The sequence below is a fragment of the Phaenicophaeus curvirostris genome, chromosome 2 (genome assembly GCF_032191515.1).
Source record: "Phaenicophaeus curvirostris isolate KB17595 chromosome 2, BPBGC_Pcur_1.0, whole genome shotgun sequence".
In the NCBI taxonomy this organism is placed as follows: Eukaryota; Metazoa; Chordata; class Aves; order Cuculiformes; family Cuculidae; genus Phaenicophaeus; species Phaenicophaeus curvirostris.
Window position 1 is genome coordinate 65228138 of NC_091393.1, and position 25727 is coordinate 65253864.

The window sequence follows — 25727 nt, forward strand, 5'->3', positions numbered from 1 at the left end:
CTTTTTTTTTTTTTTAAACTGAAAAGATACTGATGAATATTCATTGCTAGCCCTTTACCAAGGGCGTGAATTTTATTTAAATGAGTGAAAGGGAATTGCAAATTAGGCTGACAAAGGGAGATTTTTTACTCGGTTCTCTGGTCTCACTGTAGAGCTAAAGCGTAAGATTTTTGAGGAAAAAGAGACTCGATTATACTAAAAACCCAAGCCTCTCCCCACAGACATCCTGCTCCGCGCTGCTGTGCCTGCTGCCCGCAGCAGCACCACCTCTTCAATTTACAGCGCTACCGAGGCACTCGCCCACCGATATGGGTTTCCTAGGCGCATTCTATAGCCCAGCACTCGCCAACCCGCACCTTGAGCCAGGACTTACCAAACCCCGACGCACCGATGCGAGCCTGCAAAGGTTACACACAGACACTTTCATACCAGTCAGAAGGTGCCGCGCCGGGTACGGTGCGCGGGGCTGTTCCTCCCGGGAGCCGGTGACTCCCACACGCTGCCCCCGCTTTTTAGGGGCCGAGGAGTACATCGACTCCCTTTTTTCTTTTTCGGGATACCGCGGGACAACTTACAGTTTTACAGTCACAGAATCATTAGGATTGGAAACGACCTGTAAGGTCATCCGGTCCAACCGACAGCCGCCTCCATTCATCTTACCCGTCAGGGATTTAACAAAACGCAGGGATATAAACGAGACGGCGTTTTGTTCCTGCTCTGGAAATGCGAGGAAGCGGACAAACACTTTCCCGACCCGTCTCCAGGCGAGGCTGGACCCGAGCGTCTCCCCGGGAGCGCGGCGGCAGCGGGACGGGACGCACGGGGGAGGGAACAGGGGGTGGAAGGGGGAGGGCGGGGGTCCCCAGGTCCCCGTCCCCGCACTCACTTTCGTCCTGCCGTTGATCCTGTAGTTGCCCAGCTTGCCGTTGCAGTGCCGGATGAGATCGTCCATGCTGTTCATGAGCAGCCGGATGGTCTGGCACCCCGGCTCCTTGCCCTCCACCCAGGTGATCTTGTCGCCGCGGATGTCCTTGGAGGAGTCGCTCTTCTGGCTGACGAGCTGCCCATCGGTGAAGCGGCCGGTGTGGTGGAGGGCGCGCACCTCCTGGGCCACCAGCCCCCCGAGCTCCTTGCCGAGGAAGTCGTCCACCACGCAGATGCCGTGCTTGTTCATGCAGGGCACGATGTACTCCAGCGCCAGCCGCTGCGGCACCAGCGACTTGGTCTGCCCGTTGGGGCGCAGCGCGGCGCCGCCGGGCCCCGCCTGCCCGCCGCCCGGGTACAGGTTCGACTTGTCCCGGTACAGCAGCACCGCCTCCCCGGACGGCGCCGCGCCGGGGGCCTCCGGCTCTGGCCCCGCCGCGGCCGCGCGGCCGCCGGGCAGCGGGGCGGCCTGGCCCGGGGCGGCCGGGGGCGGCGGCTCCGCGCCCTTCCCCGCGGCGCGGCGGGCTCGGGGCGGCGGGGGCTGCGCTCCGCGGGGCTCGGCAGCGCCCCCTGCCGCGCCCGCCGCGCCCCCGCCGCGGCAGATCAGCTTGTGCTTCTTCCAGTCCTGGCGCTGGTGCTCCTTGCTGCAGTAGAAGGAGCTGCGGCAGCGCCCGCACCGCAGCAGGTTCTCCATCTTCCCGCACAGCTCGCAATACTGGCGGTCCCGCTCGCTGCCGCAGCCGCCGCCGCTCCCGCCGCCGCCGCTCCCGCCGCTGCTCTCGCCGCCGCCCTGCCCGGCCCCGCCGCCGCCGCCGCTGTCATTCGCCATGGCGCCGCCGCGGCCCCGCTCCGCCGCGTTATGTAAAGGAGGCGGGCGGCAGCGGCGCTAACGCGGGCCCCCGCCCGGCCGCGCGGCGAGAGGGAGGGCGCCCTCACTGCATCATGGCCGCGGCGCCCTCCGCCTCCGCCGGCCTCCTTCGCGGCCGGGCGCGGGGGCTGCCGCGGGGGCCGCTAGCGCCGCCTCATGCGAGCGGCGGGGAGGGAGGGAGGGAGGGGGACGGGGGTTGGCGCGGTGCGGGGCCGCCCTTCCGCTCCCCGCCGGCCTCTGCGCCCGCTGCGGCGCGGCCACCGCCTTCTCTCCCCGCCGCTGCGCCGGGGAGAGCAGGGAGAGGAGGAGGGAGGAGAGGGGGAGGAGGAGGCGGAGGCGGAGGCGGCGCCGCTCCCGCCGCCCGGGCGCACGTACGCCACTTGCAGCCCGCCGGCGCCGCCGGCGCGTCAGGCCGGGCGGGGCCGCGGCTGGGCGGGGCGGGAGCGCGCGCGGGGGCCCCGCGGGGACGTGCGGGAGGTGGCGGCTCTGAGGGAAAGGGGAGTGCTGAGAGGGGTTTAAGCTGAGCTACAGCCAAGTTTCCTCTAGCCGACTGTCTTCTTTGGAAGTCAGGCACAACGACCCTCTGAGAGCGTGTTTTCCTCCAAGGGGTGTTTTCCCGTGCACTGTTCATAGAATCATAGAAAAGTTTGAGTTGGAAAGGACCTTAAAAGCTCATCCAGTTCCAACCCACCTGCCATGGGCAGGGACACCTTCCACCAATCCAGGCTGCCCGAGGCCCCATCCAACCTGGCCTTGAACACCCCCAGGGATGGGGCAGCCACAGCTTCCCTGGGCAACCTGTGCCAGTGCCTCACTGCTCTCATGGTGAAGAACTTCTTCCTTGTGTCTAGTCTATATCTGCCCCTCTCCAGTTTATACCTGTTGGCTGTCGTCCTGTCACTACAACCCTTTGTGAACAGTCCCTCCCCAGTTTTCTTGTAGGCCCCTTTCAGGTACTGAAAGGTCTATCAGATCTCCTCAGAGCCTTCTCTTCTCCAGGCTGAACAATCCCAACTCTCACGAGCCTGTCCTCATAGCAGAGGTGCTCCAGCCCTCTGATCATTTCTGTGTCCCTTCTCTGGACCCATTCCAACAGTTCCATATCTTTTTTATGACAACACCTTGTGTACAGTGTGATCTGTGCTGAACAGACATGTGTGCTGTGACCACCTCTGTTTGGGGTCTCTCCCCATCTCTAATGCAAGGTCAGGCAGAGCTGGCTTCAAAGCTCCAAATTAGCAAGAGATTTGACTGTTGACAAAGTTTCATAACAACATTAAAGTCAGACCTTGGAAAGCAACAGAACATATATAAAATTTCCAGGAAAATTTATCCATTTGCGTGTAAGCGGGAGATACATCCTGTCCCAGCTCTTGTCTCGCTGCACACGACTGATGGAGATGGCTCCCTCACGTTGCCCAGGCCTGATAAATGACACGTGATTTCTAAAACTCCAAAATGAGTCTTAGAGAGTTAATTTGCCGGCATTTTCGGTATCAGCAGGACACCTCTCCAGGAAACTCGGCTCAGGCTGGGGTGCTGTCACCGGTCTGGAGTGCCCAGGCACCTCCACCATCCCTGGCCTGTGGGAGAACTTGGAGTTTTATTTTATAGAATCATTAAGGTTGGAATTACCTCTAAGATCATCCAGTCCAACCTTCAAACATCTTCACTCATCTAACCAGTCACGGTTTTAAGAAAACACAGGGCATATAAATGAGATTGCATTATTTATCATTCTGTCAGTCCCGTAACACTGACGGAGAGCTGGCGGAGCAGGACGTGCGCTGGCTGTCCCCTAAATAGCATGTGGTTTGTGTTCCTCCTGACTTGGCGCTAACAAAGGCCGGAGTCAGGCCAGTTAAGGAAAATAAAGGCAAAATGCAGGAAGAAGGAGCAGGTGATGTGGCTGCTGAAATGAGGCGTTAGGCCCAGTGCCGTAATCAACATGGCAAAGCCCCTGACAGGCAAAAGGAAGCTGTTTTGGCAGAGTGGTGTTGGTGGAAGGCTGTAGGTCTCAACACAGTCACATCAGCCGTCAGAAGCTGCATGAGGATCTGGACTCCTCTGCGGTGATGTGTAAGCTCCGATTGATTTGGCTTAACTGTGGCTTCGCTTCCTTGCTTTTAGTAGATGTTAGGAAAGCGCAGTGTGTTCCGCAGTTCCCTGTGATGCAGCCCAGCATGGTGGTCAGTGCCTCAGGGCCGCATGGTCAGCTGGAGCAAGGACTCCTCCTTGGCTGGGGGTTCTGCTGCCCGTCTTCTCATCATTTTCTCCATGGGCTGGGCTGGTGGGAGACAGCACCTGCAACTGATGCACACCACCTGCAAGTTAAGCAAATCCAATCAACAATCAGAGAAGTGTCAAATACACGAGCCAGTATACAGATCTGGAGGCAGAAAGGTGAAATCGATCCTCTGGTTGGTAACCCATAGGCTACCACAGGCAGTGATTTTGCATAAACCAGTTTTTCTTTGCCCTTGTAGTAGAGGAATAGTAATGCTTTCACTCTTCACAGGCGGTTGTGAAGCTTAAGACTGTAATACACTTGTATTGCAGTGAGATGACTTTATATACGCAATTAAAATGGTTTGGTTCTTATCTCTCTCTGTAGAACTGGATTTAAAATTAACTGACATAGCAACAGGACTTGGAGGGCTGTTAGGCACTGCATGTGCTATGTGAAGGTTATAAAAGGAGAAAAAAAGTGCCAAGGCTGCAAATGCCTGTGGTACATACACAGAAAATGAGAAGGAAAACCAGCGTGAATTATTAGAAAGGCAAAAGGAGTACCGAGAGGACAAGGTCATGAAAGCCCGAAGGATGAGATTTCAAGGTGAATGTGATCAGCAAGCTCCAAGGCTGATTTTAAAAAAAAAAAAAAAAAGCCGAATGAACTGGAAAAGCTGGGAACTAACAACTGATAAAGTTGCAGATTATTAATTTCTTTGCTCATTGCTCTTAAAGGGAAGAAAATACAGTGGCAGAGGCAGAAGAAAGTGGGTTAAAAATGATTTTTACCTCCCCAGCATAAATTGGATGGATTTTTAATCTAGGCTTGATGGGAGTTGTTCTTTAACTAATGGAGTACGAGGTTTGTCAGAAATACTAGGTTAGACATTCCTCAACTTTGCTTTAAACTGAGACTAACGCGACTGAATTCCATGGACTTGCAGTGTTGTTAAACTGGGCTAAATGAGAAGAGAGTCAAGGCTGTTATTTTCAAAAACTTAAAAAATGCAAACAATGATGTTCTGCCAGAAAGAAACTGAAGAGTTAAAGACCTTTTGTATTTGTTGTGTACTCCCTCAGCAAACATAATGGAGATGAAAGTCACAGACTGGAAACTCAATAGTCAATTATAAAATAAATAAGAAAGGGACCAAGGTACAAATATGGTGTCTAGCTAAAACCTAAAGATAGTTATTAATTTGTGGACTAATTTGGCTGCAAAATTGTTTTGTTCTTTCCCTTTCTTTCCCACATGTCTTTTGTGATGCAATTAAAAGCCTTGATCTTAGTTTTTTACATTTGCTAATGTGCTGAGCTACTTCGGGTTGTCTTGACACACTGTTCCCAAGCATGGTCAACAGAAATACCAAGTTCAACAAAATCCATCTTCAGGTATTTGAAGTATTTGTTATATTTTATGACTGAAGCACCTCACCAGCAGCACAAAACAATTTAATGAAGGTTATCCAGTGACAAAGCTGCAAAAAAGAGCAGTGGTGGTAAGGAAATTCTGGAAGACGATGAGTATTTATATTACAGCATGCTAGAAATGTTTTCCAAGCATATAGAGACTCTCTTCATTGCCAAAGAGAGTGTAAGGACACAGCACAACAAGAAGAAACGTGGTATACAAAGCAAAATGACCACTTTGATGGTTGCCAAAACTGAAGGTGAAGGGACTTCCTCTTCTTTCTTTTCTGCAGGTCGCTCTTCACTTGCTCCCCAAGCACGGCATTTCCAAGATACCTAATCTCTTGTCTGTGTCAGTGAATGCTGGAAAAGACCTTGACTGGTGACTAGGTAATGATCAGACATACTGCTTTGCAGAGAATGCAACTGAAAAGTCTTACATACCAGCCATGAGGAGGATGTTGTGGGATATGCAAGGTCACAGGTTTTTTGTCACCACTTAGATATAGATCTGATATGTTTATTAGAAGTGGGGAAAAAAAAAGGAATTTGTCAGTGAATAAGTATTCTGTTTTCATTAAGTAGTAATAATAGCTGCATTTATACCATGCTTTATATGTTTTGAGTACTGCAGCAGTAAGGTTGTGTAAACAACCAAAAAAAAAATCTTTGAAGCCCAGCAAGAGCAGGGAATGCAGAATAACAAGATTAGAGAAGTTTGATTCACAAAACAAAATCATCTTGGAAATGAAGTTTTAAAAGAAAAAAAGTAATCCCATTTCGAGATAGTTTTGCTGTCAACAAGAAAACAGCTCCCTGGGACTCCAAGCTGAGTTTTTCACTGCTACCAGGAGGCCATTTGGAGCTACATGGATGCTCCTGAGGCTGGTTTTAATGTAAGGCATCAGTCAGACAGGTGTTTGTCCACAAAAGCATCAAAATTAAAATTCAGAACTTGGGAGCTTGTAGCTCGCTCTCTTTCCCTTAAGACTGCTCCATTGTGTTCTTCAGCCTGACTGCTCTTATTCCACTTAAACCATTATTCACTGATCTTGACAGTGGCATTTTTCAAACTTGCTTTTCGTACTAGCAAGTGAAGTGTAACAGGTTTGCAGCTTTTCCAAATAAAACTAGAGAATTGTTTGTCTGAGTTGGAGACTCTCTTAAACTCACTTCCTTTCTAAGGACAAACTGTGCAAAGTATGTGCACAAGGCTATGCAGGTGCTTCTTTGCTGAATGCACACTCTTTCCCTGAGATACGCAAAGGGTTAGCGTGGTTTATTTGTCTCCCAAATACCTCCCCTGCCCCTCTTTCTGCAAAGCAAGGAAAAGGTCACTGATTAGAGTTGATCAGGAAAGTGTAGAGTTATTCGCCGGCTGTGCTAGTGCTGGCTGTGCTGTGCTGTGCTAGGAGCATGCCTGGTTTAATTTCACAGCCGTAGGGTTCCATCGAGTCACTCTGTGGCTTCACAGCCCGAGGAGTCTCTGCAGTTTTCAAGGTCCAGGCTTCAGCTCTCTGATACACCAAGAGCTTGATATTCTTCTGTTGTGGTCTGAAGTGACAAGCAGCCCTTAGGGTAACAGAGAATCAGTCTCAGAGCCCTCAAAATAATTCACAGTACACTGGACCACCTTCCATCCCACTTAGTGCTTGTTGATGCCATTGCAGAATTTCCATAAAAGTTTCTACTGAAATTAAAGTAATAGAATACCTTGATTGTTTATCACTGAATATCATAATGGTGTAATGTTTAAAGGAAAAGAGTTTCATTATAATCTCAGTTTATAAGGGTTGGGCTAGATTATAAGAAGTATTCTCAATTACTTTGTGTAAACTTGTGTTTAATATTGTGTTTAATATTGCGGGATTCCTCCAGGCTCTTCAACTAAAATTGTTTTTGCTGTCCCTGAATCTGTCTGAAATCATATGCGTTTGCTTCCCTGGGAACACAGCCTTTTTTTATTGCACCAAAAATATGGTTAGGGTTGGTCAATCCAGAGAGATTTGTGCAGATTAAAATATTGGACTGCTTTAATAATTCTATTTGTATTTAAAGAAAAAGTAATTACGTTAGGAAAGTATGATACAATGTCCACTTTTTTCTTTTTTTGTTAACTGAAAATGCTGCTACCAGATGTCTGTATCTGTCAGGCTATGGAAGTGCAGCAGAAGAGCTTAGAAAATGCTCAAGATTGACTCATTCCAGTTTTGTCCTCATTTTAAACTTTGCACCATGGAAAGTTGAAAAGCTTTTTCCACATTGTTTGTGAGGTTTCTCCAGAGGGAGTATTTCTGGTTTTGGTTAGAAAAGATCTTCCTAACTTGCTAAAGACTGAAAATGGTGTACATTTTCGGCTTCTAACTTGAGCAAGCCAGCAGGCCCTCAGGGTGCTTAAGGTCCAGTTAGGGACAGAAAACTACTTTGAGAGAACATTTTTTAAATGCTGTTTGAAATCCATACACTGATACAGTGATAAGCACTTTTTGGGAAAAAAAAAAAAGATTCCTGTTTTATCTGTATGTAGGTCAAATTTATGTGAACTGCTCTAGAAACTTTTCTCTATTTTGATGCAGACAAGCCTTCCAGCATGAGAAGAAGGGACTCCAATATAAAGAAAGCCTCTCCAGCACTCTGTAGGGCCACTATCATAACATGGCCTTTTGACTTTGCATCTGATATGTGCTTCCTGTCCCTGTGTCATCATGATTCAGCATTGTGACATGCTGAAAGATCATCAAGGTGAAAACAATACCGAGCAGTGTTAGGATTATGTGGCCTGCCATGATTATTTTCTGCGTACCTGATTTATTGCACATCATATTTTCTCTTCCCTTGTCTTTCAGCTGCCAGGCACGTAGTTCTCTTCTGCAAGTGCCTGGCCTTGTATTCAGAAAAAGAGAACAGGGATGCCCCGAGGTGTGGGCAAGGAGGACAGTTTGCTCTGTGTCCCTTGATTTGGGAAGCTTGAGAGCACCTTAGCTCATGCATTGCAATATATCCTGCTCTTTCATGAGTTACAGTCTCTGTTTTTCTTCCTTGATTGCCTAGAAACTATTACTCAGATCTCGAGAGGAACCCAAAACCTGCTCCTGTAGCCAAAAACATGTATTTGTTAAGAGACTGGACGTTTTATCTTTGGGCAAAGATAGAGTTTCTTTTTCCTTTCTCAAGCTGCCTAGCACAATTTCTGATCTCTCTCTGAATTCTTTTTCTTATTGAGGCAGTGGTACCAGTAAGAGGGATTCTAAGAACACAGCAAGCTTAAAACATTTGCTGCTATGAAAAGAGAAACCTGTCTCTGTAATTTAAGAGCGGAAGGAAAAGATAATAAGGAGGTTTTGAGCTGATAAGACCTACTAGGTGTTATACCTCAGTAAGACTTAGGGGTTTGATTTTTTTTTTGATGAGGCAATTTCTCAAGAAGAATGGGGTCAGACTTCATTTTTGTTTGTTTTCCAAGTGAACAATGGTGTCCTCCCCCTTTTCTTGAACAATGAGGATACAATATTATAGCTCATGTTTTGTTAAACTATCAAGAGAGCACATCTGTCCTGAAGAGCTCACCTTTGCCAGGGCTGGCTAGAGGCACACACATGCACACAAACATTGTGAGCCTGAAGCCTGAAGAGTCATTGCAGTCTGGATGGACTCAGTACAGCTCAGCACCGTGTTCTCCTGCATTCCCTGTTACCCTTTTTGCCAGGACAGTGCCTGTGTGTTCCCATGCAGCCCTCTGATGCATGTCAGGATGCGATGTCCCATCTCTCTCCTGCCATTCTCCCTTTGGTGCCTCCGCTATCCCAAAGGTTTTGTGATGACTTTTATTGCATTTCCGTCCTTCCCAAATGCACAGGCTTTTACTCCATGCCCTTTTATTTGGCTTCAGTGCTCCTCTTGTATCATTCTGCAATGTTTTCTTCGGCTGTGATGCGTTTAAGTCATGGTGTTGAGTTGCTGCGTGCCAAAAAGGGTGGTTCTGCTCCCTCCAGCAGCACACTCCTTAGCACCACACTTGTCAAGCCCTTTGGTGAGTCAGTTCAAGAGAATAGTTTTCTGTTGGATTAACAAGTTTGATCGGCTTACCCAGTGGTTTGATGTGGTGCAAGAGAGGGTGTGGACCAGCAAAGCCAGGAGTCAGGAAGGGAAAAGCAGGACCACCCAGGTCAGAACGGTAAGCTGACTCAGTCATGTCAACTTCACCCTTATTTACTTCATGTTATACAACACGAACCATTTCTACCTTCCCCCTAACTGAGGGGGAAGCTGAAACTGTATTGAGGGAATCAGCAGATCCAAAGTGCAGGATATTCTGTACCAAGGTGACTAGCATCAGCTGATTCTGCTGTTGAAGGATGCAGGGAGAGGTGTTTTAGGCTATTGATTCTGTGAAGAGCATGCCAGGGACTCACATTTTGTAGGGTGGGGGATTTTTTTAAGATTTTAGTAGTCTGTTGATTAAAATATTTCTTCCACATGAACAAATGTGGATTTAAAAATGGTGACACTGAAGAACACTTATTATGATGGTGTTCTGCAGTAACAAGCACAACCCTCTTGTGCAAATGCTATTGGTCTAATACCAGAGTAACACATTTCAGCATGTTTTAAAGCACTTCCCAAGCAACCTAACTTATACCAACTACAAATATTTGCCAAACCAGGAATGTCAGTAGTGGATATATAATAATATAAATTCCTACATTAGTATGAAAAATTGTTGTCTTCCCCCTGCATGATCTAAATCAACACTATTTGTTTCATCTCTTTCAATGGACTTTCAGACAGCACAATGCTGTTAATGATTCCAGTAAAATGTAGTACTGGAATTGTACACTGGACAGCTTTTACAAAGTAGTACCTGAATACTAGGTCCCAGAAAATTAAGCTTCACAGGAGCTTGTGCAAGCACATGGCTGAATATGAATTATTAACATCTTTGGTTTGCTCTCAGAGTGATAGTATGTGCTACAAAGCTGTAATTAGGGCTGGGCCGTGTCTGAGTCTTGTTATTGTGCTACACTGGTTTGTCGCTTTTAGAATTGCTACACCTGAACCTGTTCCCTGCTCTCTCAGCCAGCTAATTAGTGACCTAGAGATAAGGTGGCATTTATTGGTACTAGAAGAAATGGCCTTTCATTTTTATGCAGAAGCAAAAAACAGGTCAGCAAGGAATTCACACATTCTTCATCTACCCACAGTGCAATGGAAGATGATAATGCTTGTCTTGTCAGGAGGCAGATTTCACTTTTTCCTTACTGTTTTATTAGGCCTACACTTTCTCCTTGGCATTATTCTTTTGTTGTTGTTGTTTCTTAGACGGTTTTGTTTTTCTTGTTTGTTTGGGACGAGGGGTGGCACATTAAATTCAGACTGTGTCTAATGCTAGGACTACGATCAGGAGTTTTCATTAAAAAACAGATTCCTAAAAGGGTTCCTCAGATTACAGTTTCCTCATTCTGGAATACAGATAGAGTTTGAACTGGAGAGAACAGGTAGAGCATAGGCAGAGACTGTCCTCACCTATTTACCAAATGGTACGTGTTGTTGAAATTTCAGTGGGAGGCAATGCTGCTCCCTTGTGCAAACATATCCCCCAATAAAAGGCATGTGCTGTGAGCAAAAACAGTTAAGGCCTTGCTGCTTTTTTTTTTCTTTGCATTTTTTTTTAAATAAACAGCAACTTATCAATGTCAGAGGCCAAACACGGCTAGCTCATATGCACACAAGGGCTCGTGTGTTTGTGAATATACCTGCTCTGTGTACCCAGTCTGGCTGTTACCTTATTTTAGTAGGGTGACCATCTCTCCCCTATTTTAAGAAATACTCCTGATTTCACCTGCCATATGAGTAAAAGAAATGCTGAATCATATTTTTGTGGAGCAACATTTAGCACTGCATTTGTTAATGGAACCTTATTTTCAAATTAAAAATATCGGCCTCAAGAGACTGAGTCTTTTAAGAAAAAAACTACAGCACAAAGATGAAAACAGTTCTCCCTCTCTGTTTTCTTAAGATAGCACTGAATCACAGACCTAGAATAAAGATAAATTGAGTTTGTTGGTTCACATTAGATAATCTACCCCAAGCCTCTGATTTTTTCATTTGTAATCCAGATATGAACAAGGCATGTCAGGAAGAAAACTTCTTCAAAGGTTCATAAATGCCAATGTATAACATCAAATTGCTTGCCTGGTGCACTATGTATTTTATTGCAAAGGTTTAGTGAATGCTATATGCAGGACAAAACTATGAAGCAAGGTAGCAAGTTTGTTTTCCTTTGTAAGCATTCAGAGCAGCTAGATGGGACCCCTTCCAGAAAGCTCTCTGGAAACTTTCATCTATCCTCAGTGCTCTATAAATAGAGGAGGGCTTCATCTCCGAGGAGATTTCGCAATTCTGTTCTGCAAGGGAGTGCTGAGCTCCGATGGAAGGATTGGAAAGAGACTTATGGAGTGGCATGGTGGGAGCAGGAAGAGGAACAGGATCTCTTTGAATGTGAGATGAGGGTCTGCTGACAGATGAAAAGAAAATAATTTAGATGGACTGCTCTTCCCAAAAACATCTGCACAGGGAAAAATTCCCTTAGATCCCACACAGAAACTACTGCTGGCAGAGTGGAAAATGCAGCCACAGTGACTGTCAGCTTCAAATAACAAAGACAGACACCTAATATTCCCTCAGTTGGTCAGGAAACACTCTTGAAGAGGAGATCTTTCACTCTCCAGAACAAATGGAGAAATTATTTCACTGGGATCAAGGAAAACAGCAATTAATGCTCTAAGAATTACTGTCGTTTATTATGTAGAAAAATTTTAATTGCTCAGATGGACTTTCATGAGTGAGATAATATGGGACAGAGTAATCACAAACATAACTCTGGAGTAAGTCCCAAGAGCAAAACATTTGGAAATTTGTTCCTAAAATATAAGTAAATGTAGAAGAAAACTGGCTGACTGTTACATAAGCTGGAAAAATCTGTTCTAACACTCTACATTTTCATTAACATTGGGCCCTTAATTGTGACAGCAGATTAAAGAGTGTTGTCTTCCAAAATTTAGCTGTAGTGTACTTTTGAAGATTTATTTACAGTTTAAATGTGGGGCAAAATTTTTGTTGGGGTCAGGCTTCATGTAGTATTTTCAAAAGGAAGAACTTTAAAGATGTGATTGAAATGACAATTTCACTCTGACTTCTAATAGCTTGGCCTCATGGTAATATCAAATCTTGGTTAATATACATTTGAAAGAGGAATACTCTATTGCCTGTTGATAATTTTTGGAAAAAAAAATCTGAAAATCTAAAAGCAGAGGCTTACTTTTGACTAAGCACAAGAATTTGGAGACAGCAAAGCTATTTTGGGAGACAACATTCTGTCTACAGAAGAATGAAAAATGAAAGCAAACCATTTTCCTGCTCAGAGGCTACATATTGAACGCATTGGGCTACAGGTAAGTTTTTATTTGGTCTCAAAGACCTTTGATATGCAGTCTTTATGTGTTTTTCTTCTTGCCATCAGAGCTTCAGAATTTAGAGAGATCTTTATTTTGTTGACATAAAAATAATATGGAAATTACAATATAGGAACTCTGAGCCATTGCCCTACAGGATTATCATCCCTCTGCCTTCCTGAAAGTGTCATCCAGATACAATTTCTTTCAAGATGAGAGAGATGTGTTTTCCATGTCAAAACAGTACTTGCTTCTTTCAGTACACTAAAGTTTTATGGTGGAGTTTTGAAATGAGAACAAACTGATCCTAGATGAGCTAGAATATATGGTAAAATGTGTTAAATTACAAGAACACCAAAACCAAACAAAACCAGAACTGATGGCAAATTATTTGGTTATATGCATAGCTTTTAAGTACACCATGACATGTTCAAATGGGAAGGGATTTCAAACAGTAGCATGCATTAGCTCCCTTTGCTTTTTGATTCCAGTGAGGAAAATCATCCTAGCCTCTCCTAGCCTGCTTCAACTGAATTGTCTGCTGCAGTCTCAAAGGCCAGACTGGAAAGAGTTTTCTTCATGTAAACAAACCTGTTTACACACACAGGAGTACTCACTCCAATGTTAGTGTAATCCCTTTGAGCAGCCTCAAAGAAATTTAAGGATGTACTCTTGAAGTGGTACACACCTTTCTGAGATGTGTACAGTGGTTTTCAGAACACTTTGTTAATATTTTGCTAAGCACTGAAATACATTGTTCATAAATTCGTATGGCAACATGCTGTGTTGCTGTGAGAGTGCCTGAGAAGGGAGGGAGAACTTGTTTCGAAGTGGTTTATTGACTGTTAAACTCTTACAGCCAGATAAAAGCAGCAGCAAATAGCCTGATCCATGTGTTACAACAGTGCACAGTCACACCTTCTCCCTCCCCGCACAGTATTTCCTATCTAGGTCACTCTGCAGTGCAAGGCTGTTGGTTTACCAGATAATGTTTCCACATGTTGACCCAGACGTGGTGATGACAGGCACGTTTTCAGGCTGTTTATGCAAACCACCAGTGTCCTGAGCCAACTCGTGGCACTTATTTTACCTTCCTTCTTGCTGTTTTGGTGCCTGGTATGGCTTGCCCAGCCTTATGGATGGCATTTGCTATGCTGACATCTGAATGGCTTTGTAGATAAAGCCATCTTGCCATCAGCCTGTCAAACATAAATTCCATCACTACCCTGCAACTGCTATGTAATTAAACATTCTCCTGCTAGGCATACTCTGGTTTAACAAGTTTTATGAGTCATGGCAGCAAAGAGAGAGGAGAGTCCCCAAAAAACAAGAATGGGCACAAACACCCCCTTGATAATCATCTTATTTAGAGAGAATAAGGTTCTCGCTCATCTAGAGAAGTGAATGCCAGGTGTCCTCGGACCCCTTGTCAGAGTGTCTCACACTGATGCTCACTAAGGTTTCCGGAGAAAGTGATTTTGCAGTTCTGAATTACATAAAATTTGGCAGAACAGATGCTTGCAAGGAAGCGGTTTGTTTTGAGTGTGCAGCATAATGGTTTGAGAGTGCTGGAGAAGGAAGGAAGAGGTGAGAACTTGCAAATTCTGTGCTTTCGTAAGATCAACCCCAAACCCATCTACACCACAGAACATGTACTACACGTATAAGGGGAGCATATCCCTCTCCTTTACATTGCCAGAACCCAGCAGTCAAGATGCCAGCGTTTAAAGCAGCACCAAAACAGTTTCTTCCTAGCTGTGAGCAACCAGGTACATGAAAATCCCCGTTGCAAGAAGGCGTCTCAGCGTCACTGCTCTCTTACCCTTTTGAGACAGAGAAATGCATTTCACGCATCACCAGGACTGCCTGACCTCCCCTGCTTTCACAGCTCATTGCAGCAAGGAGGGATTGTGCCCCTGGCAGTGTGCACAGGGCCGTGTGGCTTTGCTTGTCCCTGCATGGACCTGTATGATACCCACAGAGAACTGGTGGAAAAGAGGCAGTCAAGGAGCATGTGGGGATGAGAAAATGTTGGGCACATCTGGAGTTCCTCTGACCATATTCTCCCTCTCAGTGTAGCTTGCACTGAACACAGTGAGCCATGGAAAGCAAACATCAGCTGTCTTAGCTTCTGGATGCATGGGACAAATCACCACAGAGGTGCGTAAGCCAGTCTTTAAACTCCAGGTCTGTTGGCTGAAGAGATTACCACTCACCTAGCACTCAGGCGCACACACACACACACCCCACCAGCTTTCCTTGACCTATTTACTAGCAATGAACTAGATTTAGACAGACCTTGTGTTTGAATTGCTTGAGCTAGCACGGCTCGCTTTGACTCCAGAGGGCAGAGGGAAGCATGAGGGAAGCACATACAAGCAGTTATTCTGACAAACCTGGGAAGGTAGTAGTGGTTAGCAGGAGAATGGTGATGAGCTAGGGTGGGGTAGACTGGGACATTAACCCTTCAACTACAGTTAGAGGAAAACTTGGGCCTCCAGCCTAGTTGTTGCCATGTGGCTGCATGTATGACTATGCCTGGCAATGCAGGGATTTTAGAAGGGCTGTTTGCTTCCTTCCTCTCCCCACGCCACCCCAGGAAGTGCTACAGCTGCCCCAGCTGCCTGCGTGCTCCTCACATGGCTGCCCAGGACTGAGCACCTCATCTTCGTGCAGGGGCTGGCCAAACCATGCTAAGCCAGCTTGTGTCCGGTAAGCACCACACAGCAGGAATGACAGAATTCTGTGCTGTCCCCTAGATGGGACAAGGATCAGCCTCTGCTGCAGCCCCTTTGCTTACCTTGTCCTTTTTACCTTAAGCTCTTCATCTATCTTGGTCCCATTGCAAATGCCAAATTAAGCCCTTAATACCCCTGAGCAGGGATGGAGGGTTAAATCAGATGAAAGATTAAAGTACCTGAGGAGGATATATGCTTATCTAAGGGTTCTGAGTCTAGAACTAAAGTCCCAAATGCCCCCCAGGCAGCTGGGTGCATGCCCAGTGGTGCCAAGGATTGCTAGGCAGCCGTCTGTTTGAGCTGCAGGTCCCTGGTCATAGCCAGAGCTGCTGCTCTCTGGGCAACTTGGCACCTACTTGTTCGAAACCAGGACACTGGCCATATTTGGTAGGCATCCTAAGCCACCAGCAGGACAAGGTAGCACATGAAATGCTTTGCAAAGCTCTGCAAACCTGGGGCAGGTGTCTGAACTGCAGAAAGCGGAGGGATTTTCACACAGCCTGTTCCAGACAGACAGTTTCTTGTTTCTCCCCTTTTCAGTCCTGCAGGCAATTCTTGAGGTAGGCACCAAAGCACATGCTTGAGGTGCTGGCAGGAGAGCAAGGCCTGTGCAAGCAAGAAGCATGGTCCATACATGAGAAGCATGGGAGGTCTGGCATACAGCGTCTTCAGTTTGTACATCCAAGGAAAATTAAAAAAAATAAAAACAAACCATAAATAAAACTGTCTGCTTGTTTTGGCTCAGTTGACTGGAGATTGAGATCAAGTAGTGTGAGTTAGTATGATTTAATTTAGATTTCTCTGTCTTTTATAAGCTGTAAAGTTCATGCTGGTTTTTTTGTCTCTCATGACTTTTTCAACCTTCGTAGGCTTCAGTTCTGATCTCTTTTTAAAGCTTGATATATCCATGCTATTTTCAGTCTTGCAGACTCTTTTTTTGGGTAATATTTTCAAGTTACGGTCTTTTTTAGCTAGCCTTAAAGCCAAAACTGTGCCAAAGTCTCCTTCTTTTATACCTTCACTGCTTCAATATCCTTTCTCTCATTTTGAGACGCATATACGTTTGCTCTGCGGATATTGATTCACAGGTGTTCTCTTTGCTTGCCATTTTGTCACCCCTTTTCACTGACATCCTTATGTAAGTGGGAGAAGCACTCAACTCAGTTTATACAACCCCATGTTTACTGTGGCTGATGGTATTACTCTATACCTGCCCGCGGACTTATTTGCACATGCGCAGAGGGTTGAGCAATGTTGCTGCACCCCAGGTTGCTGCAAGAAGGAGTGCAGCCGGAGGCGTCCTGCTGCTGCAACACCCCCAAGTGCCACAGAACCTTTGGGCTCTCCGTGAATGAGTCGCAGGCCCTTGAATTGCTGGCAGTGACAGTTTTGTTTCCCACACCACTTTTCCTGGTGTCCCAAGGCCTCATCCTTGTCGCCTCAAGGATATGCACCACTCCCATGATGGGCAAGAGCATAAGGAGCCCCGAGGAAAGGTGGCTGCAGGGTGCCAGAGTAGCCCTGCCACCCCCAGACCAAATTCCTCACACCTGCATTCTAACTGCTGCAAGCTCCAAGTTGCCTCAGGAAACAGGTCAAGGAGAGGCTATAGGCAAGATGACCTGATTTAATATAACCCATAACAGACCACTCTCCCATTCAGGTAGCCCAGATCCTAGCTGGCAGAGGGCCAGCTAGGATCCTGCATGGACTTTCTCCTTCACCACTTCTTTTGCCTCTGCTGAGATATTGTACGAGTCATTGAACAGTAAGGCACTATCTGTAATTTTTCTAAGCTGCATGTTATACATATACTGTAAAACTGCTCTCAAAACACACAGATTGAGTTTCCCCTAGTTTTATACCATCAAACACAACTGCTTGTCTTTGCTTTCAAAGCCTTTGAAGCCTATCTCAATTCTTTCCCTGACAAAATACAAGATGAAATCCCACCTTCAAGGAGATGGTAACATCAACATTTTCCCCATACTTAAATTTTAACCCTGCAATTTTGTGCCCTCTATCACCTTGTCTTCCAGTTTAAGGAGTTGCTCCCAGTGAGTATCTGCTTTCCAAAAGGTCCTTAGATCTGTTTGCAGCCAAACTGGCAATGGCAAGGTTGCTGGTATCCCACTGCCTTGTGGGCTGCTCAGGCACTGATACTGCAGTGCTAATGCATTTCTAAATGGATGGGACACTGAGTGGTAGTACATACAAAATGCTGCCCAATTTCTCTGCATGCTGCAAACAAGATGAACTTAGATCTTAGAAATTAAAATAGAAATATATAGGCTCTGGGTCTGTGCAGATGGTTGTACGTGTTGCTGAGGAAATAAAGCCTGATAAAAATAGTGAAAGAAAATATTCCCGATTTTGTTGTGACTTCTATTCTATTCTTTCTTCCCCAGACCATATCCTTATGGTAGATTTTTACAAAATATAACAAAAGTGTAAACATTCCAACTTGTCTATGCTATGAAATGGTACAATTATAGCAATGCAGGAGTAATCATCTACATCTATTGTGCAGACAACATAAAGACATTTTGTACTAGAATAACAATTTCCAAATAAGAACTGAAAGAATTTTAACATTATAAGTCACCTCTCTATCATCCAAAGTAGGACTTTTGCCAGTATAAACTAGTTTGGTTACAAAACATCACAGTTCTTACTGCAGTTATTATACTAGGAAAACTAGTAGATCCAGACTGCCTACAAAAATATGACTGTAGCAGCCACCAATATCCCGAGGACTTGTTATGTCAAAGTCAGTCCAGTTGCAACTCTTGATTTCATTGAAAGTTGTTCTAAGATGACTTTTTCCCACTAGGCTGGATTCAGTCTCATAACCAGAGAGTAAATTGCACTTCTAGTAAAATCACATATTCCAAGAGATATGTAGAAAATAAAATATGTTTTTTCCGGATCATTAGGGGAGGAACTGCAGGATGAAAATGAGTCATTCCTGCATTGCTGCAGGAATTCTACCACTCTGCTAAGAATTCAACCGCCCACCAGCGTGCTACCCTCCTTCAGTTGCAGGCTTGTGAGCTTTTTTGAGCTTCAGGTGGCCTATTTTATTCCTCCTCAGTAGGACAGCTAGGCCTCACAGTCAACACAGAAGTTAACCAGAACACTTTTTTGCTTGACAAATATATCTGTGTGAAGGCATTGCACAGTGTGTCTGAATCCAAGCTGAGTCAGGGTGCAGGCTAGGCAGAAAGCAGACCAGGACTGAGGCAGTTGCATGCTGGGCAGGAGGAACTCTCTCCCTCCCAGCAGGTAAGCAGTAGAAATTTGCAGCACATACAGCAGAGCAGTGTTAATCCCTCTCATCTACACCACTTCCCAGCCCCACGCTTTGGTTTCCACCAGCACTCAGGTGGCCTCATGAGGGATGTGCTAGGTTACCTGCAAATAGATGGCTTGAGGATGTGCTGGGCACCTGGCCCCTCTCTCAGCTTGGGCTCTTCCTTGTTTGTGTATCTTATCTGAGCTCTCCTTCTACCTGATCTGCTGTGTTGCAACTTTTCAAAGCCTAACAGAGAAATAAAAGCACCATCGACCTTTCATCAGGAGAAACGGAGCTGCTTCTGGGGACTGAAGCAGCAAGATGCAGGGAGTGCTAATGTGGGTCAAGTTTGGCTCTCACCATTGGCAAAGGAAACAGCTGTAATGGTGTTGGCTTTGCTACATATTTTAGCTACACCAGAGCTTGGGAAGCTGGAATGGGCGGGTACAGACTTCTGTCTCTGCTCCCATTTCAGCTATTCCTTCCTCATCCAATGGCAGTGGGACAGCATACCCAAGTATCCAAGGTCTTCTGACAGCTCCCTGTTCTAGTTTGGCTATTTCCATCTTCCCATTAGTGGTGTGAGTCAGTCACAGTCCTGGCCTTAGAGCGGCAAAAGTCAACTTTGCCAGCTCAGTTAGGGTGCCCAGAGAAATGGCTTTGGCTGGTCAGACCCATCCAGATGCCCTGAAGTGCAGTGTTCCCTGGCTCTGCTCTAGCAAGCAGCAGGCATGGGCTTGGCATGTTTTGGTATCTTCACTTACAATTAATGCCAACCTCTTTTACTTCATATCTCTGCAGCCCAAGGAAAGTGCTATCAGTGACTGGACCTCAGCTAAGAGGACAATAACATATTAAAACTCCCTTCAGGTCTTGTCACTTCTCAATCAGACTTTCTGCGTGTAGCTCTGACAACACAGACAATATTGCCTACCTGTGCAGTTTCACATGGCTCTAGCTTTGACCATCATTGCTGCTTCCTCTGAGGTTTGGGACACTTTTTAGAGATGTTGCTCCATTGCCAGGGTGGGTGCAACTCCACAGGATCAATGGCGAGGACAGCCCACTTCACAGGCTGGCTTCTGACGGGTGTTCTGTGTGTGGACAGATTGGACGTGACTTTGCACTGAATGTGACTCCCAGTGTGCCCCTCACTGCACTGGGCACTGCATAGGCACGTGCGTCTGTGCAAAGCAGGTGCGAACTGCTGCTGTTCATAGATGGAAATTACTCTGCTCAGGTATCAGGGGCTGTGTCACCTGGGATGGGGTGTTTTACCTCCATGATGAATTCATACCTTGGGCTTCTTTTCCTTCCCTTGCTTGAGTGAGAGGGAGTTTGTTTTAACATGTCACGTTGAAAACCATGTCAGTGGTTTAGGAGTTGCTTTACATGCAGCTCAGCTGTCCCATCTCAGCAGCATCAGCCTACAGGGGAGGGGGAGAGTGGGCAGTGAGGCACAGGCCTTACAGGTGTAGCAATCTACCTGTGTGGATGGGTTAACCTCCTTTGCAAGCTTTTGTAAAATACCACAAGGTTAATGAATTTCAGTATCTGCCCCATGCACATACTATTTGTTCGTTAAAAACCTGCTGGTTATTCCTCTTCATCTGTTACACCCAACTGCTGTTTATCCTAATTTGGCATTTGGACAAATCTTGTCACCCAAATTACATTAGCAGAAGGTGAAAGTAAGCAAGGAGGAAACAAGGACAGCTGCATATATTCCATGTGGGTAGATTACTTGTTCTTTCCTGTGGAACAACTCTGGATGTTTTTCTTACTTAAAAAACAAAAACCCCAAACAAACCATGAACCAGCCTCTAAACCTCTGGCTAACTACCAGATTCAGCTTTACCAGCTATAACCAGCTGTACGCACGTAGCTGAGTGATGCACCCCAGAGCAGAGTACATTCCAGTTACTTGGATCTTTGGGATTAACTGTCCCTTTCATCAAGCTGGCTTGGACTACTGTTGCTGTTGTTCATGCAATGCAAATCTTCCTGAGAAAGACTCTTAGGCTATTGATTACAAAAGACAACCATTTCAACAATCATTATATAATAAAATCCAAACCCTGGATATTGCAGGCAGTTGTTGTCATATATAGGGACTATATTGATCACAGCCAGATATGCAAATATGCATCATTTACCCTAAACTACACTGAATATCTAGTGTAGCAAGATGAAAGCCACCGTTTATGCTACTTGGGGGAGAGAGCTCTGCCAGAACCTGGGAGGAAGTACGTTACCTAACATTCTAGCTAACATGCAGCGGCTGAGACCAGCAGGCAGGAGGAGAATGACAATGCTTCTGCTTGTGAAGCATCACCTCTGAGGAGCAGAAGGGTGTGGATTTACCCCCACCTCATTTTAGCTGTCTAAATGAAGCATGGGTGTCAAGTGCACAGCTGTCCTGAGCACTCCTTCAGAAATAGATGCAGTTCAGATTTTAGGGGGGATAAATTGCTTTCTGCAGGCACCTCCCTCTCTTGATCACAGACTAGCTACACTCCTTACGTGGGAAGAGCTCAGCTGCAGGGAGGGAGCAGGGTGGCAGAAACACAACCTGAAAGTTTGGGGCCACTCTTAAGGAAGGGAAGGGGGAAGTCCTAAATAATTGACTCAGGATTCTGGAGTTGTGAACAGGCACAGCCAGCAGCTTTCAGAATCAGGATGTCCAGCAGATCCTGTTATCTCCAGCCCAGAGGTGAGCTTGAGAGGAAGGTTGTGCTGGGACAGTCCCCATTAGATAAGAATCTCCCGTGAGCCAGTCTCAAAGCTACACTGATTTGCATTAGGATGAAAATAGCCCTTGAAGGTTTTACCCTAGTGAAAGGTCAGGCAGACTGTGACCATAGGGCCAATGTATAAAGAAGCCAGTAAAAACATAACTTTCCTCCCTATGTGCTGGAGCTCTTCTCTAGAATCCTGAACTATTTTTAGGGACAATTGTGTGTCCCCTCTGCCTAGGAACAGGCTTACTTCTGAATGCTTTCACCATTAGATTAGGTATTGGAAGGTATTGGGCTCCAGCCAGGATTGTACTGAGCCAACAGAGAATTTAAAATATGATCCTGTCCAATATCCCCTGCCTTCCACGAACTTGCTCACAGTATGTCCCTTGTTAACACTTTCTATGAAAACTGGCCAGAACCCCTTCTCAAAACCCACAGCTCGCCTGAATGACAGCAGAGCTTACATCACATGAGCTGCACAGACAGATAAGTTCAGTGCACCTACTCGATGCCAATGTGTGCAAAGGAAAAGTCAGCTTTTACTTTCACAGCACATGCTGCTTTCCCCTGGGGGTGAGGGGATAACCTGCAGGCACCCACTCCTTCCTCTGATCACAGAAAGCCACTGTGAGCCAGGAGGAGGGAGAGCAGAGAGGGAGTGTCTTCAAGAAGGATTTGGAAAAGCTCCAGTTACTGCAAGGCCAGTACCATGCTGAAATAAAAAGGTGGATGGTTCATCAAATCTGGAGTGGCCAGCAATGCCAAGGTGACAAAGGGTGTTTTCCTTGTGGTCAGCCTCGCGCTTGTAAGGCAGGAGTGGCAGCCACGTGTCAAAGCAGTGGAGGTGAAAATATGCATCACTACAAACCGATGTAGAAAGCCAGTCTCCCGGAGATGATCAATGACTTTGGAGGTCTAAGGTACTCCAGATGTGTTGGCATTATTGACAGAGCTCACAGTCCTGTTGCCCAACTCACACTCTCCTCTGCCCCTTCTTCCACGCACCAGGCTTTGCTCTGGTAGGTCTCCACAGGCACTTGTACCATGACAGCCAAGAGCATAGTGCAGCCCTGAGAGCAGTGAGGTGTCAGGGCAGGGATGTCGCATGTGGGCTCAGCAACCTGGCAGCTACAGAGCTTGCTTGTTCCTCACTGCCTTTTCAGTGGAAGCACGTGGGCTGGAGAAATGAGCCGTTTAACTACTGCCTAAGATAAAAATGAAGAAAACCTTTGGAAAACTGGCAAGTATTAAGCAATGCCTGGGGCAGCTGGAGAAATAGAAGAGGATTTTGTTTTGCGCAGCACTGTGAGAAAAGGGAGCGACCTTCCTTGAGGGCTGGGAGACAGATGTTTGAAGATTTGCTTTCCAGTCTGTGCAACCAGTGAGACACTCGCTTGTGTAAGACCAGACTGCAGGAGTGCCTTCCTGGGACACCACTAGCAGCTGCTCATAGACAGAAGCAGGAACAGAGATGGGAATTGATCCCTGGAGCACTGAGATTGGCCTGAGTTGCTGTAGGCAGCCATGTGGTATAGGATATGTGGAAAATAAATACACCACATACTGAAAATTGGCAATACTTGCTGCTGCTTTCCTCTGTGGGAAGCCTATTTGGTCATGCCTCTAGTAACTAGGAGCTTTGCTCTAATTTCAGGACACAATCTGTTGATGCCCAAGTTGCACTCAAATATTTTTGAGTCAGATTGTCCTTCAAGTTGAATAGTTTGTCATTTTCCCTCCTGTCCCACTGTGGTGTTCAAAGACAGAAATTATAAGCTCTCTCATAATTCACTTTGCTGAAATTCTTGTCTCACAGGACAGGCTGTGCATTTCCTGTAAGTTCCTGGACATCTCTTCATAGCACTGGTTCCAGTTTGAGGGCTTTCTGAAAATAGAGCTAATTGGAATTATGTACAGTATTCCAGATGAAATTTCTCCAGCACAGTTTTTACAATGCTGTTAGCATCATTTCCATCTTGTTTCCATTCAATTTTTACTACAACATTTGAATCTGTTTGCATAATTTCAAATCTCAGGGATCTCTACCTGTGATATCCGTAACTTCTTGAGTACCGGCAACAGCCTCCAGCTTTTTGCTGTTGATGGATTTCATCACACATCAGTCATGTTTCACAACACTCTTGGGTTGTTAATATTTATAACTGTCAGTAAAAATATTGAAAGTTCTAAGAATGGTCTTTGTGGAACCTCCTCATTCCAGCATGGCACCTATCAAACATTACTTATCTTCTTCCCTTCAGGCAATTCCATACCCCTTTACAATCTGCCTGTTAATCTCCATCTTCTCCAGTTTGCTTTTTAATCACCTAAGTAGTGGCACTGAATCAAATCTCCAATAAGTGAGACCTACAATGCTTCCTCTGCGAAAGAGTCTGGGTTATCACATCTAAGAAAAATAATTGCTTTGTTTGGCGTGATTGGGTTTTGAAGACTCATCTTGCATCTTATCCTGTTTCCCGGCTACTCATTACACACAATTTGTAATTATTCATTCCTCTAAATTTGTTCTGAAGACCTCAACACACATTTGGCACATACCTGGTGAGGACATGTTCTGTACACTTTCTCATAAATCAGATAAGGGATTTTTGTGTGACAGATCTAAATAATATGTTATACCTACTTCTGCTTTTAACATTGTCTATTTTTAACTCTTAATTTATCAGGCAGGTGGGTGCTTGCTCCTGAAGGTGTAGGTAGATTCACTGACCTTATTTGGGACCTTCCATGCAAGCTTTATGTATTTTCATGTATTTTATATTTTTAGTTCTCACATTGTGACTGTGTGAATGCTTTATGCCTTCTGGCTCTGGGGAGAATGGGTTGTAAAATTTGAAGAGCGTTGCTTTACTGATTGTAGCATATAAAATGAGTGTTTGAAAGGGGAGAGCAAAACAACCAGGGTAAATGCTGTGTTTCTCCTTGGAGTCACTGAGGCTCTTCGAGAGCTGTAGTGTTTCAGGAGCAACTTAGTGTAAGGGGAACACGTGAGTTTGTTTTTGTCAGGAAAATGCTTTCCCTGACGAGCCGGCATCAGCTAGAAGTGAAGCCTTAACAAGGAAGCACTTTCATAGTCGCAGTGGTAGGAGGGGAGTTCACCACTAGTGACTGAGTGACAGAAGAGTAACCTTTGCTTTCTGACTCCTTTCTGCCATGTTTTGTTGTTGTTTTTTTTTCTTATTTAGTGAACTCTTATAATCTTGGAACTACAGTAATGTTCTTCACAGTGATCTTCACAAGCTCTCCAAACATCTCTTCTTTATTCTCTAGTTACCAAGATGCTGGATGGTGGTGAACACATCTATCCCTGAGGATTTGCACTTTGTAAGGGCAGAATTCACAAGGTGAGAAAAACAAGTATTGTGTAACACTCAGTTTCCCAGCTCAGCAGAGATAAGGTTTCCTTCAATCCTTAAACTGTTTGCTGCAACCATTCTGAGGATCACCTCCACAGCCTGTTCCGTGTTCTGGGAGGTTCTGGAGGAAGTTCATTTCTAGCTTTCAACCTTCATCAAGCCTCCATGGTTCACAGGTCTAACACCTAGCGGGCTCTCTACCAGTGAGCTGATCCACTGTATTCCACCCACCATGACAGGACAGAGATTTCCCAGGTTAAGTTAAGCATGTAAGTTAACAACCCTAGTGGGGCACAGCCCAAGATAAGAGTTAGAGGGGATGCTCATGGCCAGCCTATTGATAGTGTTTGCACTTTTGCAAGCAGCCCTGGCCTTGGAGGGTGTGTTCCCCAGCGGTGTGAGGAAACAGCAAAGAAAATATCTATTTGCGAGGGTGAAGGGGAGGTCAGAGAACGAGCATTACAATAACTTGCTAGGATAGGGCCTTCCGATGTTTCCTCTATACAGGAGGAAACAGGCACTAATACACTGGGAAAATACAGCCATAGGTCTGTAGATTTAGGAGTACAACAAAATACTTACTGCCTCTTCAATTCTATTTCAAATTCCCTGCAAACAAGCTAAAATTTCACTGCCATGGTTATTTATGGGATGGTTAAGACACAATAATTCATGCTTTGAAGTGTCCTGT

The 25727-nt window shown here is 45.6% G+C and overlaps 2 protein-coding genes across 2 annotated transcripts in view; both read right to left on the bottom strand.

Moving 5' to 3' along the window:
• The window catches only part of EGLN1 (egl-9 family hypoxia inducible factor 1), a 36668-nt gene extending 34628 nt beyond the window's left edge, over positions 1 to 2040 (bottom strand). Inside the window, exon 1 of the mRNA XM_069852280.1 lies at positions 887 to 2040. Within this exon, the coding sequence (XP_069708381.1) occupies positions 887 to 1753 (867 nt within the window). The 5' untranslated portion in view covers positions 1754 to 2040. The remainder of the gene's footprint in view (positions 1 to 886) is intronic.
• EXOC8 (exocyst complex component 8) overlaps positions 1 to 25727 on the bottom strand; it is a 100698-nt gene that overhangs the window by 67395 nt on the left and 7576 nt on the right. The window lies entirely within an intron of this gene.